At 42.9% G+C, this 23877-nt stretch overlaps 1 protein-coding gene across 9 annotated transcripts in view; it reads right to left on the minus strand.

The window, feature by feature from the left end:
- ldlrad4a (low density lipoprotein receptor class A domain containing 4a) overlaps window positions 1–23877 on the minus strand; it is a 216275-nt gene that overhangs the window by 121630 nt on the left and 70768 nt on the right. For 7 of the 9 annotated variants that reach the window (XM_048529603.2, XM_059646241.1, XM_048529602.2 and 4 more), the window contains 2 exons: window positions 10400–10797; window positions 489–629 (listed from right to left, as the gene is read on the minus strand). In XM_048529603.2, the coding sequence (XP_048385560.1) occupies window positions 489–629; window positions 10400–10439 (181 nt within the window). In that variant the 5' untranslated portion in view covers window positions 10440–10797. Of the gene's footprint in view, window positions 1–488; window positions 630–10399; window positions 10798–14784; window positions 14878–23877 lie in introns of all 9 variants that reach the window. The other 2 variants (XM_059646242.1, XM_059646246.1) reach the window with 2 other exon arrangements.

Raw genomic sequence — 23877 nt, forward strand, 5'->3', positions numbered from 1 at the left:
TTCACTTTGAATCAGTAAAGTTGCTTCAAATTAGGTCATGATCTAGGTTAAGTTTCCAATCCTTTTGGATTTTAATTGGATATATTGCCTTTGTCAACTTCAATATCAAAAGTAAAACACAAGTTTCATATGAACTTCAAGAATAAAAAGCGTAATTCATATTTCTATCAGCAAAAATGCACTTTGCCACTAGATCTAGACCAGAATTAAATGTATTTGATTGCTCAAATGGCAATTCAAATGTATCTGTTACTTCTAGCATTTTAAAAACACTTCACCTAATTCAAAACATCAACGCTGTATCCACAAACCATTAATGCAGCCAATATATAGATTTCAAAACAAATTCATTAAAAGTCTCAGATAATATTGCTGCTTTTTGCCAACTTCTAGTAAAGTAATATCAGCGAGAGTAAAAACAAAAATCTACTATTAGTCTGCAACAGTCATGGTTGCAATATACAAAAGGAACAAAATTTAACACTTACAACTAAAGATTGCTGGAGGTGGATGCTGAGTTACTAGTGGGCAGTTTTCTTCATCATTATTATCTCCACAATCATTTAGCTGGTTGCAAATCAAGTTTCCGAATTTCGAACAGTTGCCATTGGTGCAGGGAAATTTGCACTCTGTAAAAGAATATGCCATTACTTACTAGCATTCATCATCGATTCTTAACATACAGCATTAAAAAAGCATTTGCTAAAAATTTACAGAATTAAGGAAGTTGACCTTTACCACAAGCAATTACAGTTACAATAGTTAGCACCCTTCTGTTCATTTTGAAATGTGTTTGGTTACAAAGATAATCAGGAAATTAGTGGTCAGCTTGACATGCGGTTTTTCTTTATCATCCTCACCGAGGAGTTGTGGCAAAGGGCGTGAGGGGTTATGGATGATTGGGAGGGAGAAGGGAAGGGGACAGGGGTGGCAGGCAGAACACATTTCTAATTTTTAAACCCCAGGAGGATTTCAACTATAACATTATCGGTCTGATTTTGGCCTTCCTCATTCTTCTCACTGAGCTAGATATTTTACTTGAAGCACAACCCCCTCACACCCCTCCCCAACAGAGAGCCATCATCATCTTCCCTATCAACTGAGTAAAGTGTTAACCCCCAACATGCTCCCCAATGAACTAGACTTGAAACCTTACCACATTACTGCAGATAATAAAGTGTGAAGCTGGATGAACACAGCAGGCCAAGCAGCATCTCAGGAGCACAAAAGCTTGGCTGGTTTTGGGATGCAGTGGGTGGAGGGGAGAGTTTGAAGCTTGTGAGATCCACATTGATACCATTGGGCTGCAGGGTTCCTACATGGAATATGAGTTGCTGTTCCTGCAATCTTCGGGTGGCATTGTTGTGGCACTGCAGGAGGCCCAGGATGGACATGTCGTCTAAGGAATGCGAGGGGGAGTTGAAATGGTTCGCAACTGGGAGGTGCAGTTGTGGGAACTTTAAATACCCTGCAGCCCAATGGTATCAATGTGGATTTCACAAGCTTCAAAATCTTCAAAACTTCCCCTCCCCCACTGCATCACAAAACTAGCCCAGCTCATCCCCGCCTCCCTTATCTGTTCTTCCTCTCATCTATCCCCTCCTCCCACTTCAAGCCACACCTCCATTTCCTACCTCCTAAACTCATCCCACCCCCTTGACCTGTCCATCCTCCCCGGACTGACCTATCCCCTCCCTACCTCCCCACCTACACTCACCTCTACAGGCTCCATTCCCGACCCTTTAACTTGTCTGTCTCCTCTCCACCTATCTTCTCCTCTATCCACCTTCGATCCATCTCCCCCTCTCTCCCTATTTATTTCAGAACCCCCTTCCCCTCCCCCATTTCTGATGAAGGGTCTAGGCCAGAAATGTCAGCCTTCCTGCTTGGCCTGCTGTGTTCATCCAGCTCTACACCTTGAACTTCATATATCACTAGTCCTGACCTTGTATCGGCCTAGTCTCTTACCCATGAGGCCCCATTTAGTGCCCTATATCAAACTGTCTCTCACTCAGTGGAGTCTTATGTCAGACATCAGAGTTCCTGATTTTATTTCATCCGTGCCTCCAGGTCCAGGAAGATCAGAATTAACTTGGTGTGGAGTCTACCCTGGTGCCAGTGTTATCCATATAATTGCAACTGGGGTGGTTCTATAATCAAATAAGATCCATGACAGTTTGGTATTTGACGGGACTGTAGGTTGTTCCGTCAAGTCAGCCTTCAAAATTTGGACTGTTCTTTCTGCCAGACATTGCATGATGGAACTGTCCTTATATGTTGAATACCATTTGACTTTAGTAAATACTCAAATTCCTTTCCGATAAACCGTGGCCTGTTATCTGTAACCAACACTTCTGGCAGTTCATGAATTGCAAAAAATGCATGCAATTTTTCTATTATCGTCCCCAGGTTTGACGAATGAGCTCCGTGCACATGCAACCATCTCGACTGGGCGTCCAAAATCATTTAGAACATTGAACCCATAAAAGGACCTGCAGAGTCAATATGCAATTGAGTCCAAGGTTTACCTAGCCATTCCTCCGCATTTTCGGGGCCTACTGGTAGTTTGTCCTTGTTGACACTCTGGGAACTGCCCACAACACAGCTATGTGTGCATCCAAGCCTGGCCATCAGACATGAATGCTCGCCATCACCTTCTATTTTAGAGATCCCTAGGTGGAGTTCAGCCAGTATGTGACAGCAACCTTTGCTCAGGGCAATCAATCATTCTCGTTCCCCCATAAAAACAGGCCATTCTCTACGGTCTGCCTGGATCCAAAAGATTTCAGTTCTACTTATTACAGCCCTTTGGTATTCCCCATTAATAACAGTTGTTTCAGTTTTGAAAGGATTGTATCTTTCTGTGTCCAAAGTCTGATATTGTCAGCCGTTAGTGAAAGCATGTCTAAAAAATTTAAGATCATTACAGGCTCTCCCACTAGGGACACTACCGGTGGTGAATCTGCTAAAAGGTTACATTTGCTACTTAGCTTCCCAGATGGTGTTGTAATTTGTAATTAAATTTATAAGCACTTAGTATTAGAGCCCATTGTTAAATGCAGCCCAAAGCTAGGAATGGCACTGCCTTGTTTTCTTTAAGGAGACAAGTGGGAGTTTGTGATCCATGATTATCGCAAATTTTCATCCACAAAGCGTATACATGAAACTTTTGGACTCCAAATCTGATCTCCAACACTCCTTTTTCAATCGGGGCGTATTTTTGCTCTGTATTAGCCAAAGTCCTGGATGCATAAACTATTGGGCATGTCTCTCTATCGGGCCACCAATGAGCTAATACCTTCCTGATGTTGTATAGGGAGGCATCGCATGTCAATACCAGATCTTTCTTGGGATCATAGTGTGCCAACACCTTCAACAATGGCTGTTATCTCTTAATTGAAGCTAGAGCTATCTATGCAACCCTTTACAAAGCTGACCCTTTTTAAGGTGTTGGTACAAAAGGTGCCAGGATGGACGTCAGGTTATGTATGAACTTTCCATAATAATTTACCAGCCCAAGAAATGACCTCAATTCATGGACAGACATGGGAGCTGGGGCACCTTTGATCACACTCACTTTATCTTCTAGTGGGTGTAGTCTGGTCTTGTTGACTGTGTAACACAAATAAGTCACTTGGAGGGTCCTGGAACACATTTTTGCTTTCTCAGGCATATGCCTGCCTTGGGAAAAAATGGGACTTAGCACTATATCCAAATTCTCTCTATGTGTTCCTTATTAGTCTTCCCTGTTATCAGGACATCATCTTGGTAAATGGCAACCTGTGGTAGACCTGACAAAATGTCCTCCATTCTCTGCTGCAAAATTGAACAGGTTAATGATACCTCAGTTGGCAGTCTCTTATTTTGGTACAAGCCATTATGGGCACTAACTGTAGCATACTTCTGGGAATTATCATCTAAACACAAGTGCATGTAAGCGTGGCTCATACTTAACTTTGAGAAGGACAGGCCCCCTGCTAGCTTTGTGCATATATCCTCGAAGGAATTGGGTATTTATCCAGCTACTGGAAATGGTTTACCGTTGCTTTAAAATCCCCACAAAGGCAAACCGACCTATCAGACTTCAAAATTAGTACAACTACCCCTTCTGCAAATTGGAGCGGTTTGATGATTCCTTCAGTTTTCAGCCTTTGGATTTTTGTCTCTACTTTTGCCTGTAAGGAAAACTGCACTGGGCAGGCCTTACAGAATGGTGGAATTGCTGCCTTGTCAATATGCAAGGTGGCTTTGGCTCCCTTGGCAGTCCCTAGGCCTTCCTGAAAATCTTCAGGGTATTTAATCAAGACTTCATTCAGGCTGCCATTTTCTAATTGGGCCCATCTAGGTGAATCTTTCTCAACCAATTTTGCCCCAAACTCAGACTCAAGCCTCTACTACAATCAGTGGTATCTGAACCAGCTGCTTTTCATAAGAGACCAGACCAAGGTTAATCTGTAAAGGTTTCTTGGTACAGGTTCTCAGAGATCTGGTACAAAGTTAAGGGCTGGAGGATTTTATTAAAAACTGATTCCGCAATCAGTGATACAGCTGAGCCAGTAACAACTTCCATTAGAATTGGATGACCATTTAACTTGACAGTTAAATCTTGATTGGTTCTGATTGTGATGTTGCTAGTCAACTTAACTGTTCCAAACCACATGTAGATGAAATTTCCAAGGTATGAGACAGCAAGAACCGCAGATGCTGAAGTCAGAGATAACAAAGTGTGGAACTGGAGGAACACAGCAGGCCAGGCAGCATCAGAATAGCAGGAAAATTGAAAGGTCCTGACCCAATACGTCAACATCCAGAGTGAGGCACAGTCCGAATGAGTGTATTTTTCGGGGATCGTGGAGCGGTGTAAGATTTGTTGCAGAAGGATAGAGGTGCTTTTTCCTTTTTGGTTCATTGTTTGTTACAAACCTTATAGACTTTACAAGACAACCTGAAGCCCAGGATTGAGGGGCCAAAAACACAGCAAAGAGTGAAATCACAGGAAAACCACAACGGGAAAACTACAATGTGAAGACACTCACTGGGAACTGGAGTCTAGGAGAAGAGCCTACGGGGGAGAAGCTTGCACTGAGTGGTGAGAAATAAATCTTTTCTGCACTCTTGCCAATTTATAATATTCTTCCTCAAGCAGGACAACCAGAACCATATGCAGTACTCCAAAAGTGGCCTCAACAACGTCCTGTACAACCTCAAAGTGATGCCCTAATTTCTGTACTCAATGCTCCAGCCAATGAAGGCAAGCGTGCAAAATGCCTTCTACACCACCATCTACCCATTTCACTGCTTTCAAGGAATTATGTACCTGAACACCTCAATCTCTTTGTTCAACCACACTCCTCTCATTAATTGTGTAAGATCTGCTTTGATTTCTCTTACCAAGATGCAACACGTTGCATTTATCTAAATTAAACTCTACCTACCACTGCTCGGCCCATTGGCCCAAGTGATCTAGATCCCAAGATGTCATCCGAAACTTACGAACCGTTCTTCCTGTATTCTCATCCAAATCATTTATATAAATGACAAACAATAGTGGTCCTAGCACAGGCCCCTATGGACCACTGCTGGTCACAGATCTCCAATCAGAAAAGCTAAAAAGTTTACCACCATCATCTGTCTTCTACCATCAAGTCAATTTTGAATCCAATCGGCTAGCTCTCTCTGGATCTCATTCATCTAATTCTACTAACCAGTCTACAGAAGCTTGTCAAAGGCCTTGCTAACGTCGATGTAGACAATGTCTACCGCTCTGCCCTCATCTGACTTCATCACATACTCAAATCACTTTTGCGAGACATGATTTCACATGAACAAAACTCATGCTGACTACTTCCAATCAGTCCTTGTCTCTCCATATGCATGTGAACCCTATCTCTCAGAATGTCGTCCAACAACTTCCCACGTCAGACTCGCCGGCTTATAGTTCCTGAGCTTTTCCTTGCAGCCTTTCTAAAATAAAAGGCACAGCATTAACAACCCTCCAGTCTTGTGGTACCTCACCCGTGGCTGTAAATGATACAAATAACTCTGCTGTAGGCCCACAATTTCTTCCTTAGCTTCCCACAATGTCCTAGGATACACACGATCTGGTCTCAGGGATCTATCAAACTTTGTCTTTTAAGACCTCCAGCACCTTCTCTTCTGTAATGTGAGCTATTTTCAAGACATCACTGTTTATTTCTCCAAGTTCCCTAGCTTGCACATCTTTTCTCCACTGTAAATACCAACATGAAACATTCATTTAGTATCTCACCCATTTCCTGTGGTTTCACACATATAGGAGCTCATTGGTCTTTAAGGGGCCCTATAATCTTCCTAGTTGCTTTTTGCCCTTAATATACTTGTAGAATCTCTTTGGATTCTCCTTAACCTCATCTGCAAAAGCAATCTCAAAACTCCTTTTTGCTTTCCCAATTTCACTCTCAGGTACGTTCCTACTCCCCTATATGTCTGAATGGATTAATTTGATCCTAACTGTCTACAGCTGGCATATGCCTACATTTTCTTGACCAGTCTCTCTCTTTGGAGCATCTGCGATGGCGTCACAGATAGCATGTTTACTGAGCTCAGCACACCACTAGTCAGGGCTATACAGGCAGAAAGCATTGAGTGGCCACCAAGTAGTCTTGTAAGGAGTCCTCTGTGGTCCCTCCTCTCAAGCAGATAAACCAGGTTAGATACCATCGTGGGGTTGACCTCCCATGGGAAAGCAGCAACAGCCAAATATGTAGCACTATGGTTGACTCTGCTGCATTGCAGGGGAGGAAAAATGAGAGTTTTAGAGATAGGTGACTCGCTTTGCAGTTCTGTCTGCAAACAAGACTCTCCAACGTATATTGCCTCCCTAGTGTTAGGGTCAGGGATGTCTCAGAGTGACTGAAGGAGATGCTGAAGAGGGAGAGTAAACAGCTAGCAGTTGTGGTACGTCAGTTCCAATGACATAGGTAATAGAAGAAATGAGGTCCTGCAACAGGAATTGAAACAATTAGGTGGTAGATTAAAGATGATGACTACTTAATGCAAACAGCCTGGCTGGTAAAGTGGATGCACTTAGAACATTGATCAGCACATGGGAACAGGATATTGTGATGATCACTGAGACATGGTTAAAGGAAGGACAGGGCTGGCAGCTCAACATTCTAGGGGAGACATGGAGGCAGGGAAGGATATCATACATGATCTCCAAATGAGGCCATCTAAGTAGAGGTTAAAAATAGAAAAAATGGTAGCCCTTTTATTGGATTTATACCTCAGGCCTCCCCACGGTCAGAGAGAGATAGAGGAGCAAATATGTCAAAAAATCAGAGAGATGTGAGAGGAATTGGCTTGTAGTAGTAAGGATTTCAACTTTAGTAACATTAACTAGGATCCCCTTACTCTGAAAGAATCAGACAGAGTGGAATTTTTAAAATATATCTAGGAGAGCTTCTCGTGCCAATACACAGATCATCCTACAAAAGATGGGGCATTCTAGGGGGTGAAGCCAGTTGAGTGATTCAAGTAGATGTCAATGGGCTAATATTTTGGGAATAGTGACCATAACTGTAAGTTTCAAAGTCATTATGGAAATGGTCAAGGTTAGTTCAGAAGTTAAGTGTCTAAATTGAGGGCAGACCAATTTCAATATCATTAGACAGAATCTTGCCTCCAGATTGTGCCGGGACCTCTCCTACAGTCCATGCCAAACTCAATCTGATATTGAACAAAGGATTCAGCCCCATTCCAGGTACTAAGCTCCACCATGGACAATAACCCGCTGAGCATCAAGCACCACTGTAGCCAGTGATCCATTCATCCCCACTGTGGGCCTGCTGTAGACTCATTCCACCTACCAAGGTTTGCCATAGCTGACAACTCTTCGGGTCCCCATTGTGGGCCTACAACATCCCCTTTCTGGGCACCAAAGCCCACCAAGATGATGGTCCATTGAATTACCAAGTCCAGGCTTCGGGCCTCAGTCCAAGCATAGCCACCACTGCTGCCAACGACCCTCTGACACTGCTCTGCCGCCCCCATGACATCAGAACAAATCAGACAAAGAGGGGAGGGGTAGTGGAAAGAGATGGGAAAGAGGCGGAAAGGAGTGGGAAATTGGGCCAGCCTCATGCATACGGGTGTATGAGCCTTACCACTCCCCACCAGGAGTTGGCATGGTTCCAGGGCATGTTAAGAGGAGATACAAGATATGTTAGCGGGCTTAAAGGTGCATAAATCTCCAGGGCCTGATGAGATACATCTCAGGTTGCTGGAGGCAAAGGAGAAGATTGCTGGAGCCCCAACAGAGTTGCTTAAAACTTGGGTGGCCACAGGTGGTGAAGTGCCAGATGACTAGAGGATTGCTCATATGGTTCCTTTGTTCAAGAAGGGCAACAAGGCAGGCTGAGTGCTTACAGGCTATTTAGTCTGACATCAGTGGTAGGGTAATTAGATGAAAAACTTGTCAGGGACAGGATTAACCAATACTTGGAAAGGCAGGGATTGGTCAGAGATAATCAGTACAGATTTGTTGCACAGAGATCCAGTCTGACTAATTTAAGTGAGATTTTTTTGAAAAGGTGACTAAATTGATGGTAGTGCAGCTGATTTGGTTTACATGGACTTCGATAAGGCTGGAAGGCTGGTCCAAAAAGGTAACAGCCCATGGGATTAAAGGCAAATTGCAAAACCAGATCCAAAATTGGCTTGCAAATAGGAAGCAAAGACCGATGGTGGAGGGTTGTTTTTGTGATTGGAAACTTGTGACCAATGGTGTATCACAGGTTTGTTGAGAGGATCCTTACTGTTCATTCTATGTGATAAAAACTGGTATGTGAATGTAAGAGATATAATCAGTAGGTTTGCAGATGACACACAAATTGGTGGTATTACTGATAGTGAGGATAGTCCCGTGCTACAGTCTCATATTGACCTACTGGTAAACTGGGCAGAGCACTGGCAAATGGAATTTAATCTTTAAGTATTAGGTGATGCATTTTGAGAAGTCTAATAAAGGAAGAATATACACACTGAATGGTAGATCTCTAGGGAGTACTTGGGAACAAAGACACCTTTACAGTACACGTCCATATGTCCCTGCGAGTGTCAGCACAAGCAGACAGGGTGGTGAAGGCGGCATACGGGATGCTCGACAACATTAGCCAAGATGTAGAATATGGGAGCAAGGAAGTTGAAATAACTCCATAAAGGCCAGTGTCCCATCACCAATCACCCTTTATTTACAAGTGGAGAGCCCTCGGCACTGATCCAGCTCCCTCAGAGACAGGTCTGAGTGAACAGGATGTCTAACACTCCTGTTCTTATCTGTCAGCCTGGGCTCCCTGATACAGGGAACTCATTCTACGAATTACACATAGCTGACCTTTTTACAAATTGCTGCAAAAGTCTTGTTGCAATTTTATAGTGCATTGGGTAGGAAACAATACTGTGTGCATTTCTGATCGCTACATTATTGGAAGGACATGATTGCACTGGATAGGGCACAGAGATTCACCAGGATGTTGTCCCTGGGATGAAAAGTCTCAGTTATGAGGAGCATAGGGGTGACTGGATAGATTGGTTCTGTTTTCCTTGAGGCAGAGGAGGCCAAGCACAGATCTGATCCGGGTATGTAAAATCATGAGGGGCACAGGTAGGGTAGATCGTGAGAATCTTCATCCCATAGAAGAAGCATCAAAGACGAGATGGGATAGGTTTAAGGTGAGGAGTAAGTGGTTTAGAGAGGATCAGAGGAAAAAATGTTTTCATCCAGAGGGTGGTAGAAATATGGAACGTGCCGCAGGAAGAGATGTGAAGGCAGGTGCTCTTGCAACGTTTAAGAGGCATCTGGCCGAGCACTTAAAATGCCAGTGTATAGTAGACTATAGGTCACATTCAGGTACGTGGGAGTAATATAGTTTGATGTTCATTGGTCAATATAGGCAGAGTGGCTGAAAGGCATGTTTCTATGCTGTTTGACTCTATGACAAGCAGAGATCTACCAACCCTCATATTTATGAACGTGATCCCATACAGAGGTGTCATTTTAATTAAGAACATTTCATGCACTTACAAATGGCTACTTCATATTATCCCGCATGGTGAACCAACTTGCATACAAATCAACTTGCAAACCCATTCGTAATCTGAGACTGCCTGTACATAGTCTGATAGCTACTATTCAATCAGTTGCTACTGCCTTTTTGGTCAGTACATTTCCCGTCAAAGCAATTTGCTGCTTAAAAAAGTTTTCATCTTCGTTCTGCTCATTAGCGAATTACCTTATTCCCTGTTTGCTGGTTATTGAACCATTTGTCAGTGACAATTTTCTCTTTATTTGCTCAAACATATTTTTGTAGAGTTTTTATGGCTAATCTCCCACGTAAATAGACATTTTCAAAACACTTACCTTTTAAAGCATTTGTGGATTGAAGATCGGGTTCCTGCATACTGTTTTTGAAGCAAAGCTTGCAATTCAAACTTTAACTTATCTTCAATGAGTGATATTGAGAAGTAAGTAGGCAGGACACCTCCATTGCTGGTCTTGACAGTCTATTTCTAATTGCAGTGCATTTCATCCGTAAATAAACAATCCCTAAAAGCAGTTGTGCAAACAAAAGTTGAAGTTCCAAACTGACAAAGTATTAACCACCAAGCCACAAAAATGTTGCCATTGTAAACTTGAAAGTAACAGCAGAATAATGAACCATCTTCACTGTTGTTTTTTTAAAAATGTAGTTATAATCTTCTCCAGGATTTAGTCCCAAACACTTCCCATTCACATTCTATGGTACTTCGTGCACAGTTCTGAAAAATTAAGGACCAGAGAAGATTATGTTTTTGTGAGCTACAGTTATTGTGTTAGTAGGTCTGACGAAGGGAGACTAGCTTCAAGGAAAGTGAGTACATATTGAAAGTCTTTAAATATAAAATGAAATAAATCCAACAAAGTTGTTCTGTTGACTTTGACGTGCAAAGAAAATAGGGTTATATATAGTTTCATAAACATGTAAAACTAATCATTGAAAAAAAAGTGAGATCTATGCCTTAATGATCATGTTTAAGGGCAAAAATCACACAACATCAGGGTGTAGTCCAACAGGTTTATTTGAGGGCACAAACTTTGGTGTGCACACATGCACGTGCGTGTCCACCCCAGTCCAGCACTGGCACCTCCAGATCATGTTTACCAAGTATTTGCCAGTTAAGTATTTTTGTTAAAATAAAATGCCGTATGGAAATCCACTTTGCATCATAAGTTAAAGAATGTTTCAATTTACCACCTAAATTAATATGAAGATGCAAGTGTTAAGAATGGCTTCTGCCACGGGAAGTTTGTACCTAAAAAGGAGCAGTGATAAAAGGTATTGTTTCAGAGATAGTAGGAACTGCAGATGCTGGAGAATCTGAGATAACAAGGTGTAGAGCTGGTTGAACACAGCAGGCCAAGCAGCATTAGAGGAGTAGTAAAGCTAACGTTTCGGGCCTAGATCCTTCTTCAGAAAAAGGGTTTCTCATAGCTACTATCAAATATGCTCAAATAGATGGCAGATATATGAATGGTAACAGGGTCTCATAGAAAGACAACCAGTCTAGCAAGGAGAAGCCAGAATTTGAACTGTTTGGACTGTGTTTGGGAGAGGAAGAAAATGAATGCTAAGGCATGCAGATTTGAAAGCTCCCTGCCTGACCTCCCAGTATCAGCTATTCGAAGTTCAGAGAATAGAAACTAAGTAACTGATTCTTTGTTAAAATTGAAAATTATGATATAATAGCCATTACTGAGAAATGGCTGCAGGATGGTTGGGATTGAGAGCCAAATATAAGGTTATAAGGTTTCCAGGACAGGGAAAAGGCAGAGCAGGTGGAGTTACCCTTACTGGTTAGAAACAAAATTACTTCAATGGTGATCAGAGATAATGGGAACTGCAGATGCTGGAGATTCCAAGATAATAAAATGTGAGGCTGGATGAACACAGCAGGCCAAGCAGCATCTCAGGAGCACAAAAGCTGACGTTTCGGGCCTAGACCCTTCATCAGAGAGGGGGATGGGGGGAGGGAACTGGAATAAATAGGGAGAGAGGGGGAGGCGGACCGAAGATGGAGAGTAAAGAAGATAGGTGGAGAGGGTGTAGGTGGGGAGGTAGGGAGGGGATAGGTCAGTCCAGGGAAGACGGACAGGTCAAGGAGGTGGGATGAGGTTAGTAGGTAGCTGGGGGTGCGGCTTGGGGTGGGAGGAAGGGATGGGTGAGAGGAAGAACCGGTTAGGGAGGCAGAGACAGGTTGGACTGGTTTTGGGATGCAGTGGGTGGGGGGGAAGAGCTGGGCTGGTTGTGTGGTGCAGTGGGGGGAGGGGATGAACTGGGCTGGTTTAGGGATGCAGTGGGGGAAGGGGAGATTTTGAAACTGGTGAAGTCCACATTGATACCATATGGCTGCAGGGTTCCCAGGCGGAATATGAGTTGCTGTTCCTGCAACCTTCGGGTGGCATCATTGTGGCAGTGCAGGAGGCCCATGATGGACATGTCATCAAGAGAATGGGAGGGGGAGTGGAAATGGTTTGCGACTGGGAGGTGCAGTTGTTTGTTGCGAACTGAGCGGAGGTGTTCTGCAAAGCGGTCCCCAAGCCTCCGCTTGGTTTCCCCAATGTAGAGGAAGCCGCACCGGGTACAGTGGATGCAGTATACCACATTGGCAGATGTGCAGGTGAACCTCTGCTTAATGTGGAATGTCATCTTGGGGCCTGGGATGGGGGTGAGGGAAGAGGTGTGGGGACAAGTGTAGCATTTCCTGCGGTTGCAGGGGAAGGTGCCGGGTGTGGTGGGGTTGGAGGGCAGTGTGGAGCGAACAAGGGAGTCACGGAGAGAGTGGTCTCTCCGGAAAGCAGACAGGGGAGGGGATGGAAAAATGTCTTGGGTGGTGGGGTCGGATTGTAAATGGCGGAAGTGTCGGAGGATAATGCGTTGTATCCGGAGGTTGGTAGGGTGGTGTGTGAGAACGAGGGGGATCCTCTTGGGGCGGTTGTGGCGGGGGCGGGGTGTGAGGGATGTGTCGCGGGAGATGCGGGAGACGCGGTCAAGGGCGTTCTCAATCACCGTGGGGGGAAAGTTGCGGTCCTTAAAGAACTTGGACATCTGGGATGTGCGGGAGTGGAATGTCTTATCGTGGGAGCAGATGCGGCGGAGGCGGAGGAATTGGGAATAGGGGATGGAATTTTTGCAGGAGGGTGGGTGGGAGGAGGTGTATTCTAGGTAGCTGTGGGAGTCGGTGGGCTTGAAATGGACATCAGTTACACTCCCGCACATCCCAGATGTCCAAGTTCTTTAAGGACCGCAACTTTCCCCCCACGGTGATTGAGAACGCCCTTGACCGCGTCTCCCGCATCTCCCGCGACACATCCCTCACACCCCGCCCCCGCCACAACCGCCCCAAGAGGATCCCCCTCGTTCTCACACACCACCCTACCAACCTCCGGATACAACGCATTATCCTCCGACACTTCCGCCATTTACAATCCGACCCCACCACCCAAGACATTTTTCCATCCCCTCCCCTGTCTGCTTTCCGGAGAGACCACTCTCTCCGTGACTCCCTTGTTCGCTCCACACTGCCCTCCAACCCCACCACACCCGGCACCTTCCCCTGCAACCGCAGGAAATGCTACACTTGTCCCCACACCTCCTCCCTCACCCCCATCCCAGGCCCCAAGATGACATTCCACATTAAGCAGAGGTTCACCTGCACATCTGCCAATGTGGTATACTGCATCCACTGTACCCGGTGCGGCTTCCTCTACATTGGGGAAACCAAGCGGAGGCTTGGGGACCGCTTTGCAGAACACCTCCGCTCAGTTCGCAACAAACAACTGCACCTCCCAGTCGCAAACCATTTCCACTCCCCCTCCCATTCTCTTGATGACATGTCCATCATGGGCCTCCTGCACTGCCACAATGATGCCACCCGAAGGTTGCAGGAACAGCAACTCATATTCCACCTGGGAACCCTGCAGCCATATGGTATCAATGTGGACTTCACCAGTTTCAAAATCTCCCCTTCCCCCACTGCATCCCTCAACCAGCCCAGTTCATCCCCTCCCCCCACTGCACCACACAACCAGCCCAGCTCTTCCCCCCCACCCACTGCATCCCAAAACCAGTCCAACCTGTCTCTGCCTCCCTAACCGGTTCTTCCTCTCACCCATCCCTTCCTCCCACCCCAAGCCGCACCCCCAGCTACCTACTAACCTCATCCCACCTCCTTGACCTGTCCGTCTTCCCTGGACTGACCTATCCCCTCCCTACCTCCCCACCTACACCCTCTCCACCTATCTTCTTTACTCTCCATCTTCGGTCCGCCTCCCCCTCTCTCCCTATTTATTCCAGTTCCCTCCCCCCATCCCCCTCTCTGATGAAGGGTCTAGGCCCGAAACGTCAGCTTTTGTGCTCCTGAGATGCTGCTTGGCCTGCTGTGTTCATCCAGCCTCACATTTTATTACTTCAATGGTGAGGCAGGATAATAATAAGGGTAAAGTATTCCATGGAGACTGCATGGGAGGAATTGAGGAATAGTAAAGGAACTCAAACTATAATAGATGTTGTGTACAGACCTCCTGGTAGCAGCTCTGAAGTGCTAGATTGTATAAATACAGAAATTAGGCAAATACGTAGCAAAGCCAGAGACCTATTAATGGGGAAATTTTAACTTAATTAGATTGGGAGAGGCAGACAAGCACCTATCAGAAAGGTATTAAATTTCTGCAGAATGCCTGGGATAGTTTCCTCAGGGCTACTAGACCTGAAACGTTGACTCTGATTTCTCTCCAAGATGCAGCCAGATCTGCTGAGGTTTCTCCAGCAATTTCTGTTTTTGTTCCTACAGCAAAATGTCCTGGATGCAACAAGGGTACAAACAATATTGGTTGTAGTAATGAATAATGAGCTGGCTTTAACTAGTAACTTGACAATGGGTGAACATTTATCAAATATGGTCAAGTTTAACATAGCATTAGTGTAGTAGGTGGGGTCCAGATGGGATGCTTTTCTGGGGTTGGTGAGACTTGATGGGCAGAATTGCCTCTTTCGACACTGTAGCAAAGCGATGTCATGGTGCTACACACATTCCACTTGTAGCACAGCACTACATGTCATCCCATGTCTGAGTGGATAAACAACTGACCTTTGAGCACCCCCCCCGCCCCGAATAACTGTCCACCAATATACCAGCCTTAGTCGTTTACCTTTTTTGCACCCCTACGCCACCCCATCTCTCTTCATATTTGGATCCCAATGAATTTCTTAGTAGAGAATTCTCACTGGAAAAGGTTCACTGAAATAAATATGAAAGTGGAGCACAAAATATAGCCAGTGTAGCACTTGCAGTATCAGTTAATTTGTGCATTCCAATAATCTGTGATGGAAATAAAAAGCAAAACAATAATATAAATGGTATGAATCTAAGAAATGCCAAAATGTTGAGAAACATCTTGCAAGTGAGTGGCATTGGTTAAGAGATGAGAAAACTAGTATCTCAGCCGCTGAATGACCAGTATAAACATCTGTCTCTGTGCAGAAATATACACACATTCAAGTGCCACTGAATCATTTTCAGACTTGTCAGAAATACCACATGATCCAATTTATTTTTCTTTATTTTTGTAGAGAGATGGTACAAGAGTTTGGAGAAATTCAACTCATCCATACTTCCCTTTTAACAAAGCTTTCTGAAGATTAATCTACAGATTCCAAAAATATCCACGACACAACTTTGAAATTAAATCTTAAATTGATGGAACATTTTAACAACAGAGAAATAATTTTAATGTCCTGGATATAAACATTAAAATATTTAAAACTTAACCAATCACTACTAGACCTGGTGGCTAATGCAAGTAGAGGTGATAAACTTAACTTAAAAATTGAAAATCAGACAAAATCTCAATTATTTCTAAGCAAATTAACAAATGAACATGGCCTCTTCATCAGTAATAATGAGTGAAGTGAGCGTACAGGAATAACACACAAGATCCAGAACTTCCAACAAGAATGTAATTGTGTAGAATATTAGTACGCATACTGCAATGTAAATACTTAACCATTTTTACTGAGTGTCTGCAGCATATTAAACATTAAATAAACTGTTTGAAACAATATATATAAGTGGTTTGTTTTCCTACCATACGCATTTGATTTTAAATGTACTAGCTATAATTTAGTAACAAAATTCAATGTGTTTATTAACTCATCTCAATCCACATGGACAAGAAAAACCATGACTTTGACTGGGACAGGCTGGGCAGAGACAAGCACAAGAATTCCTGGAAGCATGGCACTCCACAAAGCATGCTATTAATAAACACATTGAATTCGACCCCATACACATTCCATTACGGAGGAAACCCAGAAGTGAGGCAATCCATCACAACAGATTCCAGAGTTTAACAGCCAGGTGGGAAAACACACCAATGCTTCAGCAGAGGCTGCACTGAGGATGTTACTAAGCACAGTAATGAAACGTCTGCGGAACAACAAACCAGCTTGGTGAGCCAACCAACCAACCTCAAAAGTTTTTTAAAGTGTGTCATAAGTCAAAAAATAATTGAAGTAAAAAAAATTTTGAAACTATAAAAAAAGAACAATTTACTATGGTTTTAAATATATTTTCAGTGGTAGGATATACAGAGAGCCTAGAATGTAACTTGGAAAACAGGTCTTTAGTTTATAGGAGTATACAGCACTCCATCTAGAAAAAGATGGATCAGATCCTTGAACTTATTTTTTTTTTCAGAATTCATACTGACCCCTAAATAAGACTGCATCAGAATTAATCAGAACTTCTGAACCTGCAGTACACACTGAGATTAAGATTTGCACTTGGGAGAGGTTACACCAGTTCAGACAAAGAAGGGTTAGTGGTACAATCTAAAGATGCAATATAATGGGAATGCTTTCTACCATCCTCTCATTACATTAAAAAAACTTCAACAGGCTACCATTAACTTCGAGGAGGATCAATTAGCCCCTTTGCTCACATCCTTGTCTTGCATGCATTTCTTAATTCTCAGCCTGATATGCAAGCAACCCTCTCGATCGTCATTTAGTTCATAAATGTTTTCATGAATCTGTAATCAGTCCCATTAATGATCACCAAATGATATTTGGGTTAAATACATCAAATGGCAACAAAAAGCATATATAACATTCATATTCTTCAAGAAGGGAAAACAACCCACAACACAGGAAAAGATCAGGTTGTAAGTGGTGATGGTAACCCTTGGGCTTCTGAGCTCTCCAATGCAGGAGCCTTGAAGGTACTCAGGAAACATGATGGAGAGGTAGCCTGAGAGAGGAAATTTGGATGACACATGTCAGATGCAAGTCTGAAATAATCTGCTACTTTTTACAGCGCAATGGTAATTTTCAGTCAGTGCAGTGCCTACAATGAAGGCCAATCGTTAGTGAAGCTGCAGCAAGTGGCCTAACTAATTTGTCAACATCACTAAAATTTCTACTTCTAGTACTGCTGTGTAGGAGTGTTGTACTTTGTATAATCCAGAGTAGGAGGGTCTTGGGTTGCCATTATTCTCCTCTGTGATATCTGACAAGCTTGTTTTTTTTTTATTAGTCCTAGTCATCCTCCTTTAAATGCACAGAGGTATTTCAAATTTTAATCTTGTATTAACCTCAATAGAAAGTATGATGAGGCATGTAAGTCCCACTTTAGTAGTCCCAGCAGGATACATTGAAGCAGTGATCAGTATTCATGTCACCTTTTAAATGTAACAACATGGGTATGCCTTATAACACCATTAGGCAGGGAGCTTTCAAATCTTTACACTGTAGCATCCATATTCTTCCTCTCCCAAATTAAGTCCATAAAATCAGTTTAAACTCTGGCTTTTCCTTGCTAGACTGGTTCTGTTTTTAGAAGGTCCTGTTACCACTCAAATATCTGGCACCACTATCTGAAGTAAATAAATGAAAAATATGTTTTTATTATGACGCTGCCTAAAGAAATGTGTAATGAAGGAAAATAGAGATCTGTGATACCAGTATGCCTGCAATTTTGGCATTTTATAGCTATCTCATCAAGATAAACTATTTAAATAGAGAGGGATAAAAACATTAAATGGTACAAAACTCAACTGTTCTGGTTTTGTTTCTGCAACACCTGGTTTCGAGTGGTGCAGACTTGCAGTTCGGATTTGTAATTGAAGAAGTACAAATTGAAAACACCACCAGACATAGCTGTACACTAGAGGTTACTGTAACCTATAGGTGACACAATTAAATTTGCCGTAACTGTGAGCAATAGTCTAAATTCATTTGAAAGAAAAACTGTGTCCCTCCATTCAAAGGCCAGAAGTGTATCATCACTGCTTTGTAAACATATCACTAACTGCAACTATCAATGTATTGTATCCAAGAGCATTGATGCAAACTTTACATGCAAATTAATTACGCATAAAGGCTTCAGGAAATGGGAATTATTCATTATAGTGTGACTGGTTTCAAAGCAACTGTGGTAGAAATTAATTGCCTGGTTATCCTCAGTCGGACATAGGAGGAAAAGCAACAGCACAATCATTATAATAAAACATGAAGCTGGATGAACACAGCAGGCCCAGCAGCATCTCAGGAGCACAAAAGCTGACGTTTCAGGCCTAGACCCTTTATCAGAGAGGCTCTCTGATGAAGGGTCTAGGCCCGAAACGTCAGCTTTTGTGCTCCTGAGATGCTGCTGGGCCTGCTGTGTTCATCCAGCCTCACATTTTATTATCTTGGATTCTCCAGCATCTGCAGTTTCCATTATCACTAGCACAATCATTAAACATGTCAAATTTTCATTCAAATATCAAGGGGTGGTGGTGTAGAATGAAACCAAAGTATGACTTTCCTTAAAAGGCAGACAAGATGCACATCTGAAGTGCTTATAAAATGGTAGGAAAATTATAGCATAAGGTGTCACACGCAGAGTTTAAATGAAACAATTAAACAGCAGTTGAGATTGAGAATCAGCCAGTTGGGCTGGAATTTAACACTGCGATATAGGATTCTGACAGAAGGTCTGGAGGATAGCCCACATGCTCAACTAATGCTCTATTTCAGAAATAATTACAATAAATACCACCCAAAGGCTTATCAGAAGGATTGCAAGACAATTACTCAAGTTGAGGTACCTTATCATATTATTGTGCCTATAGGCAGGACGCCCAGCAACAGTGGAATCAGGCCATGACAAAGAAAGAGAGTCTGCTATGGATTTGAAATATACTGCTTGGAAGTCTGGTGGAAATACATTCAATTGACACATTCAAGGGGATTTTGGAGTAGATTTGTAGCTCGGATTGCGAATGTTCAGGATGGTTGGCTCACCGAGCTGGTTTGTTGTTCCATAGATGTTTCGTTACCATGCTGAGTAACATCATCAGTGCAGCCACCAATGAAGCGTTGGTGTGTTTACCTGCCTGGCAATCCAGCTGAACGGACTCCAGAGTTTAAAAACCAGGCAGGAAAACTCACCGACGCTTCATCGGAGGCTGCACTGATGATGTTACCCAGCATGGTAACAAAATGTCTGCGGAACAACAAACCAGCTTGGCGAGCCAACCAACCTCAACATTCAAGGGGATATTGAAACATTATTTTAGCAGAAAAGACAAACAGGACTATAGCGAAAAATCAGGAGTTTGGTACTAAAGTCAAAATGGTCAGAGAACTGTGCAGACACGATGGGCCAAACGGCCTCTTTCTGTGCAATAACAATTCTGAGATTCTGTGATTCTCATCACTAACAGTGCCTTGTTTGCATGTCTGACTTCTACTTTGGAGCCTCTGAAACCGTATTCTTGGTAGTAACAAATTCCTGTCCACAGGTGTCATCATTTACAATGTTCATAACTAGAATTTTCAACTTGTCACAAGTAGATTATTACATTCCCTAGTGTGGAAACAGGCCCTTCGGCCCAACAAGTCCACACCGCCCTTTGAAGCATCCTACCCAGACCCATGCCCCCATAACTCCACACCCCTGAACACTGCGGGGAATTTAGCAGGGCCAATCCACCTAGCCTGCACATCTTTGGACTGTGGGAGGAAACCAGAGCACCCGGAAGAAACCCACGCAGACACGAGGAGAATGTGCAAACTCCACACAGACAGTCGCCCGAGGAGGGAATTGAACCCGGGTCCCTGGCGCTGTGAGGCTGCAGTGCTAACCGCTAAGCCACCTTTTAATCTTGCTCTTTTCTCTTTTAATGTCAACCTTAAATTAGAGTTTCAGCTTCCATTTCGTCTCTTGGCATGAACTACCTCCCTGTATAGAATATCCTGGGGATGCAACTATCTTCCACCCTGTGCATGCACCAAAACCAATGAAGCCTTCTTTGCTTGATTAGCGCAAGAATGATTGAAATATTCACGCTTAAATGGCTGCTTGAAGGAGAGAGTTTGACATTCCAAAGTGAAGATAAGAATAAATACTGAAGATAGAAATTATTGAGCTATTCTCTTAGAACATAGAACAGTACAGCACAGAACAGGCCCTTCAGCCCACAATGTTGTGCCGACCATTGATCCTCATGTATGCACCCTCAAATTTCTGTGACCATATACATGTCCAGCAGTCTCTTAAATGACCCCAATGACCTTGCTTCCACAACTGCTGCTGGCAACGCATTCCATGCTCTCACAACTCTCTGCGTAAAGAACCTGCCTCTGACATCCCCTCTATACTTTCCACCAACCAGCTTAAAACTATGACCCCTCGTACTAGCCATTTCTGCCCTGGGAAATAGTCTCTGGCTATCAACTCTATCTATGCCTCTCATTATCTTGTATACCTCAATTAGGTCCCCTCTCCTCCTCCTTTTCTCCAATGAAAAGAGACCGAGCTCAGTCAACCTCTCTTCATAAGATAAGCCCTCCAGTCCAGGCAGCATCCTGGTAAACCTCCTCTGAACCCTCTCCAAAGCATCCACATCTTTCCTATAATAGGGCGCCCAGAACTGGATGCAGTATTCCAAGTGCGGTCTAACCAAAGTTTTATAGAGCTGCAACAAGATCTCACGACTCAAACTCAATCCCCCTGTTAATGAAAGCCAAAACACCATATGCTTTCTTAACAACCCTGTCCACTTGGGTGGCCATTTTAAGGGATCTATGTATCTGCACACCAAGATCCCTCTGTTCCTCCACGCTGCCAAGAATCCTATCCTTAATCCTGTACTCAGCTTTCAAATTCGACCTTCCAAAATGCATCACCTCGCATTTATCTTGTAGGCATATGTTTTCCAGGTTTTGCTTGCCTTGCAGCAAATGTGCTGAAGGTACAAAAACAAAGTTGCTGAAAAAATCCAGCAGGTCTGGCAGCATCTGAAGGAAAAAGCAGAGTTAACGTTTTGGGTCCAGTGACCCTTCCTCAGATCTGAGTTCACAGACGCTGCCAGATCTGCTGGGCTTTTCCAGCAACTTTGTTTTTGTTCCTGATTTACAGCATCCGCAGTTCTTTTGGTTTTTATTGTGCTGAAGGTACATACCTTGCAGGTAAATTTTTCAGTTTTTCAGTCAAATGTTTCAGTTTGTCACTTTCCCATATCTATTTTGTTAGTTGCCCAAAGTTAGCGGTTTCCTTTTCACATTGTGTACTGAGCTCATTGGCAAGAAACAAATTGTACTTCTACTTCGTAACTCATATTTAAGCGAACTACATGTAGTTGACTTCATGAGAAACAATTACTCGCAAAGTGAATTAAGTAGAGAAAACTTAATGAAATTCAAAGCAATGTCATTACTGAAAACACATTTGTTACAAAAATCTATTTATATAAAACATCCAATGATGAGTAACAAGATTTGTTGAGGCAATGAGATAAACATACAATTTAATAGATGTAAAATATTAAATGTGAAAGGTTAGAAAACAAACTAAAATTCAATGCAAGATCTAAATTTCTTATACATTGGTAACACTGAATGTTTTATTTTTAATAAAAATCTTCAAACTTATTTTCCTTACACATATATTTAAGTCGGAACTCAAAAGGTGTCATGTTAGAATATTAAGAGTTGCAAAAGTAAAATTAATTTGTGTGGAGTTGAATTAATTTTTTTTAAAAACTGCTTATTAAACTGCCAATGGATCAAACCTCATTTCTATTTCCTAGTATTCAATAAATACCATGCATTAACCTTTCTATAATTACACTGAATTGCTATCTCTCCAGTAAGGATATCACAATGCGTCAATTATATTTAACAGGTTGTGGGAAGCTAGGGAAGAAATTGCAGGGCGCTGAGCAGAGATATTTGTTTCATTGACTGCCACTGCTGAGGTTCCGGCAGGCTTAAGAGCAGCTAATGTTCTGCTATTGTTTCAGAAAGGCTACGGGGAAAACCCCAGGAAGTACAGACTGGTGAGCCTGATGTCAGTGATGGGTAAGCTGACGGAGGAGATTGAGAGACAGGATTGACATGCACATGGAAAGGCAAGGACTGATTAGGGAGTCAGCATGTCTTTGGGCATTGGAAAATATGTCTCACAAGCTTGATTGAGTTTTTTGAAGGGTGACCAAGAACATAGACAAAGGCAGAGTGGTAGATGCTGTCTACATGGCCTTTAGCAAGGCCTTCAACAATTTTAGATTGGTTAGTAAGGTTAGATCAATGGGATCCAGCGAGAGCTAGCTAATCCAATGCAAAATTAGTTTGATATTAGGAGTCAGACAGTAATGGCAGTGGGTTGTTGTTCAGACTGGAGGTCGGTGGCCAGTGATGTGCTGCAAGGATCAGTGCTGGGTTCACTGTTGTTTGTTATTTATATAAATAATTTCGATGAGAATATAGGACGCATGGTTACTAAGTTTGCAGATGACACCAAAATTGGTGTTGTAGTGGACATTGAAGAAAGTTATCAAACAGTACAACAGGATCTTGATCGATTGGGCCAGTGGGCTGAGGAATGTGATTCAGATAAATGCGAGATGTTGCATTTTGGTAAGACAAACGAGAACAAGGCTTACACAGTTAATGGTGGGGCCCTGCGGAGTGTCAACACATGGCGAGATCTAGGGGTACAGGTACATGGTTCCTTGAAAGTGGAGTCACAGGTAAACAGGATGGTGAAGGCAGCACATGGCAGTCATGCGTTCCTCAGTCAGAGCATTGAGCACAGGAGTTGGGACATTATGATATGGCTGTACAAGACATGGGTAAGGCCACTTTTGGATTACTGCATACAATTCTGATTGCCCTGCTACAGGAAGGATGTTATTAAACCGGAAAAGGTTAAAAAAAGATTTACTTAATGGATGTTACCGAGACTGGAGTGGTCAAGTTAGAAGGAGAGCATGGATAGGCTGGGATGTTTTTCCCTGGAGCGTAGGAGGTGGAGGGGTGATTTTATAAAAGGTTTATAAAACCATGAGGGGCATGGATAAAGTGAATAGCCAAGGTCTTTACCCCAGGGTAGAGGAGTCCAAAAGTAGAGGGCAGAGATTTAAGATGATAGAAGATTTGAAAAGGACCTGAAGGGCAATCTTTTCAGAGTTGGTGCCTATACGGAACGAGCTGCCAGAGGAAGTAGTCAAAGCGAGCATAATTACAATACTTAAAAGACATTTGGACAGTTTTAAATAGGCAAGGTTTAGAGGTTTATAGACTAAATGCAGGCAAATGGGACTACTTCAGTTTAAGAAACCTAGTTGGCATGGATGAGTTAAACCAAAGGACCTGTTCCATGCTGCAGGACTCTATTACAAGATCAGCACATGTGATGAATTAAACAAACAAAAACAAAGCCAAAGTGAAGTGAAACTGTTGCAAACTCTATAAAAAATTTAGTTTTTTAAAAAGATATTCGAAGACCATAATCTATTTTTAGTGTGCAGTCATA

Source organism: Stegostoma tigrinum, chromosome 5, assembly GCF_030684315.1.
Source record: "Stegostoma tigrinum isolate sSteTig4 chromosome 5, sSteTig4.hap1, whole genome shotgun sequence".
Taxonomy (NCBI): Eukaryota; Metazoa; Chordata; class Chondrichthyes; order Orectolobiformes; family Stegostomatidae; genus Stegostoma; species Stegostoma tigrinum.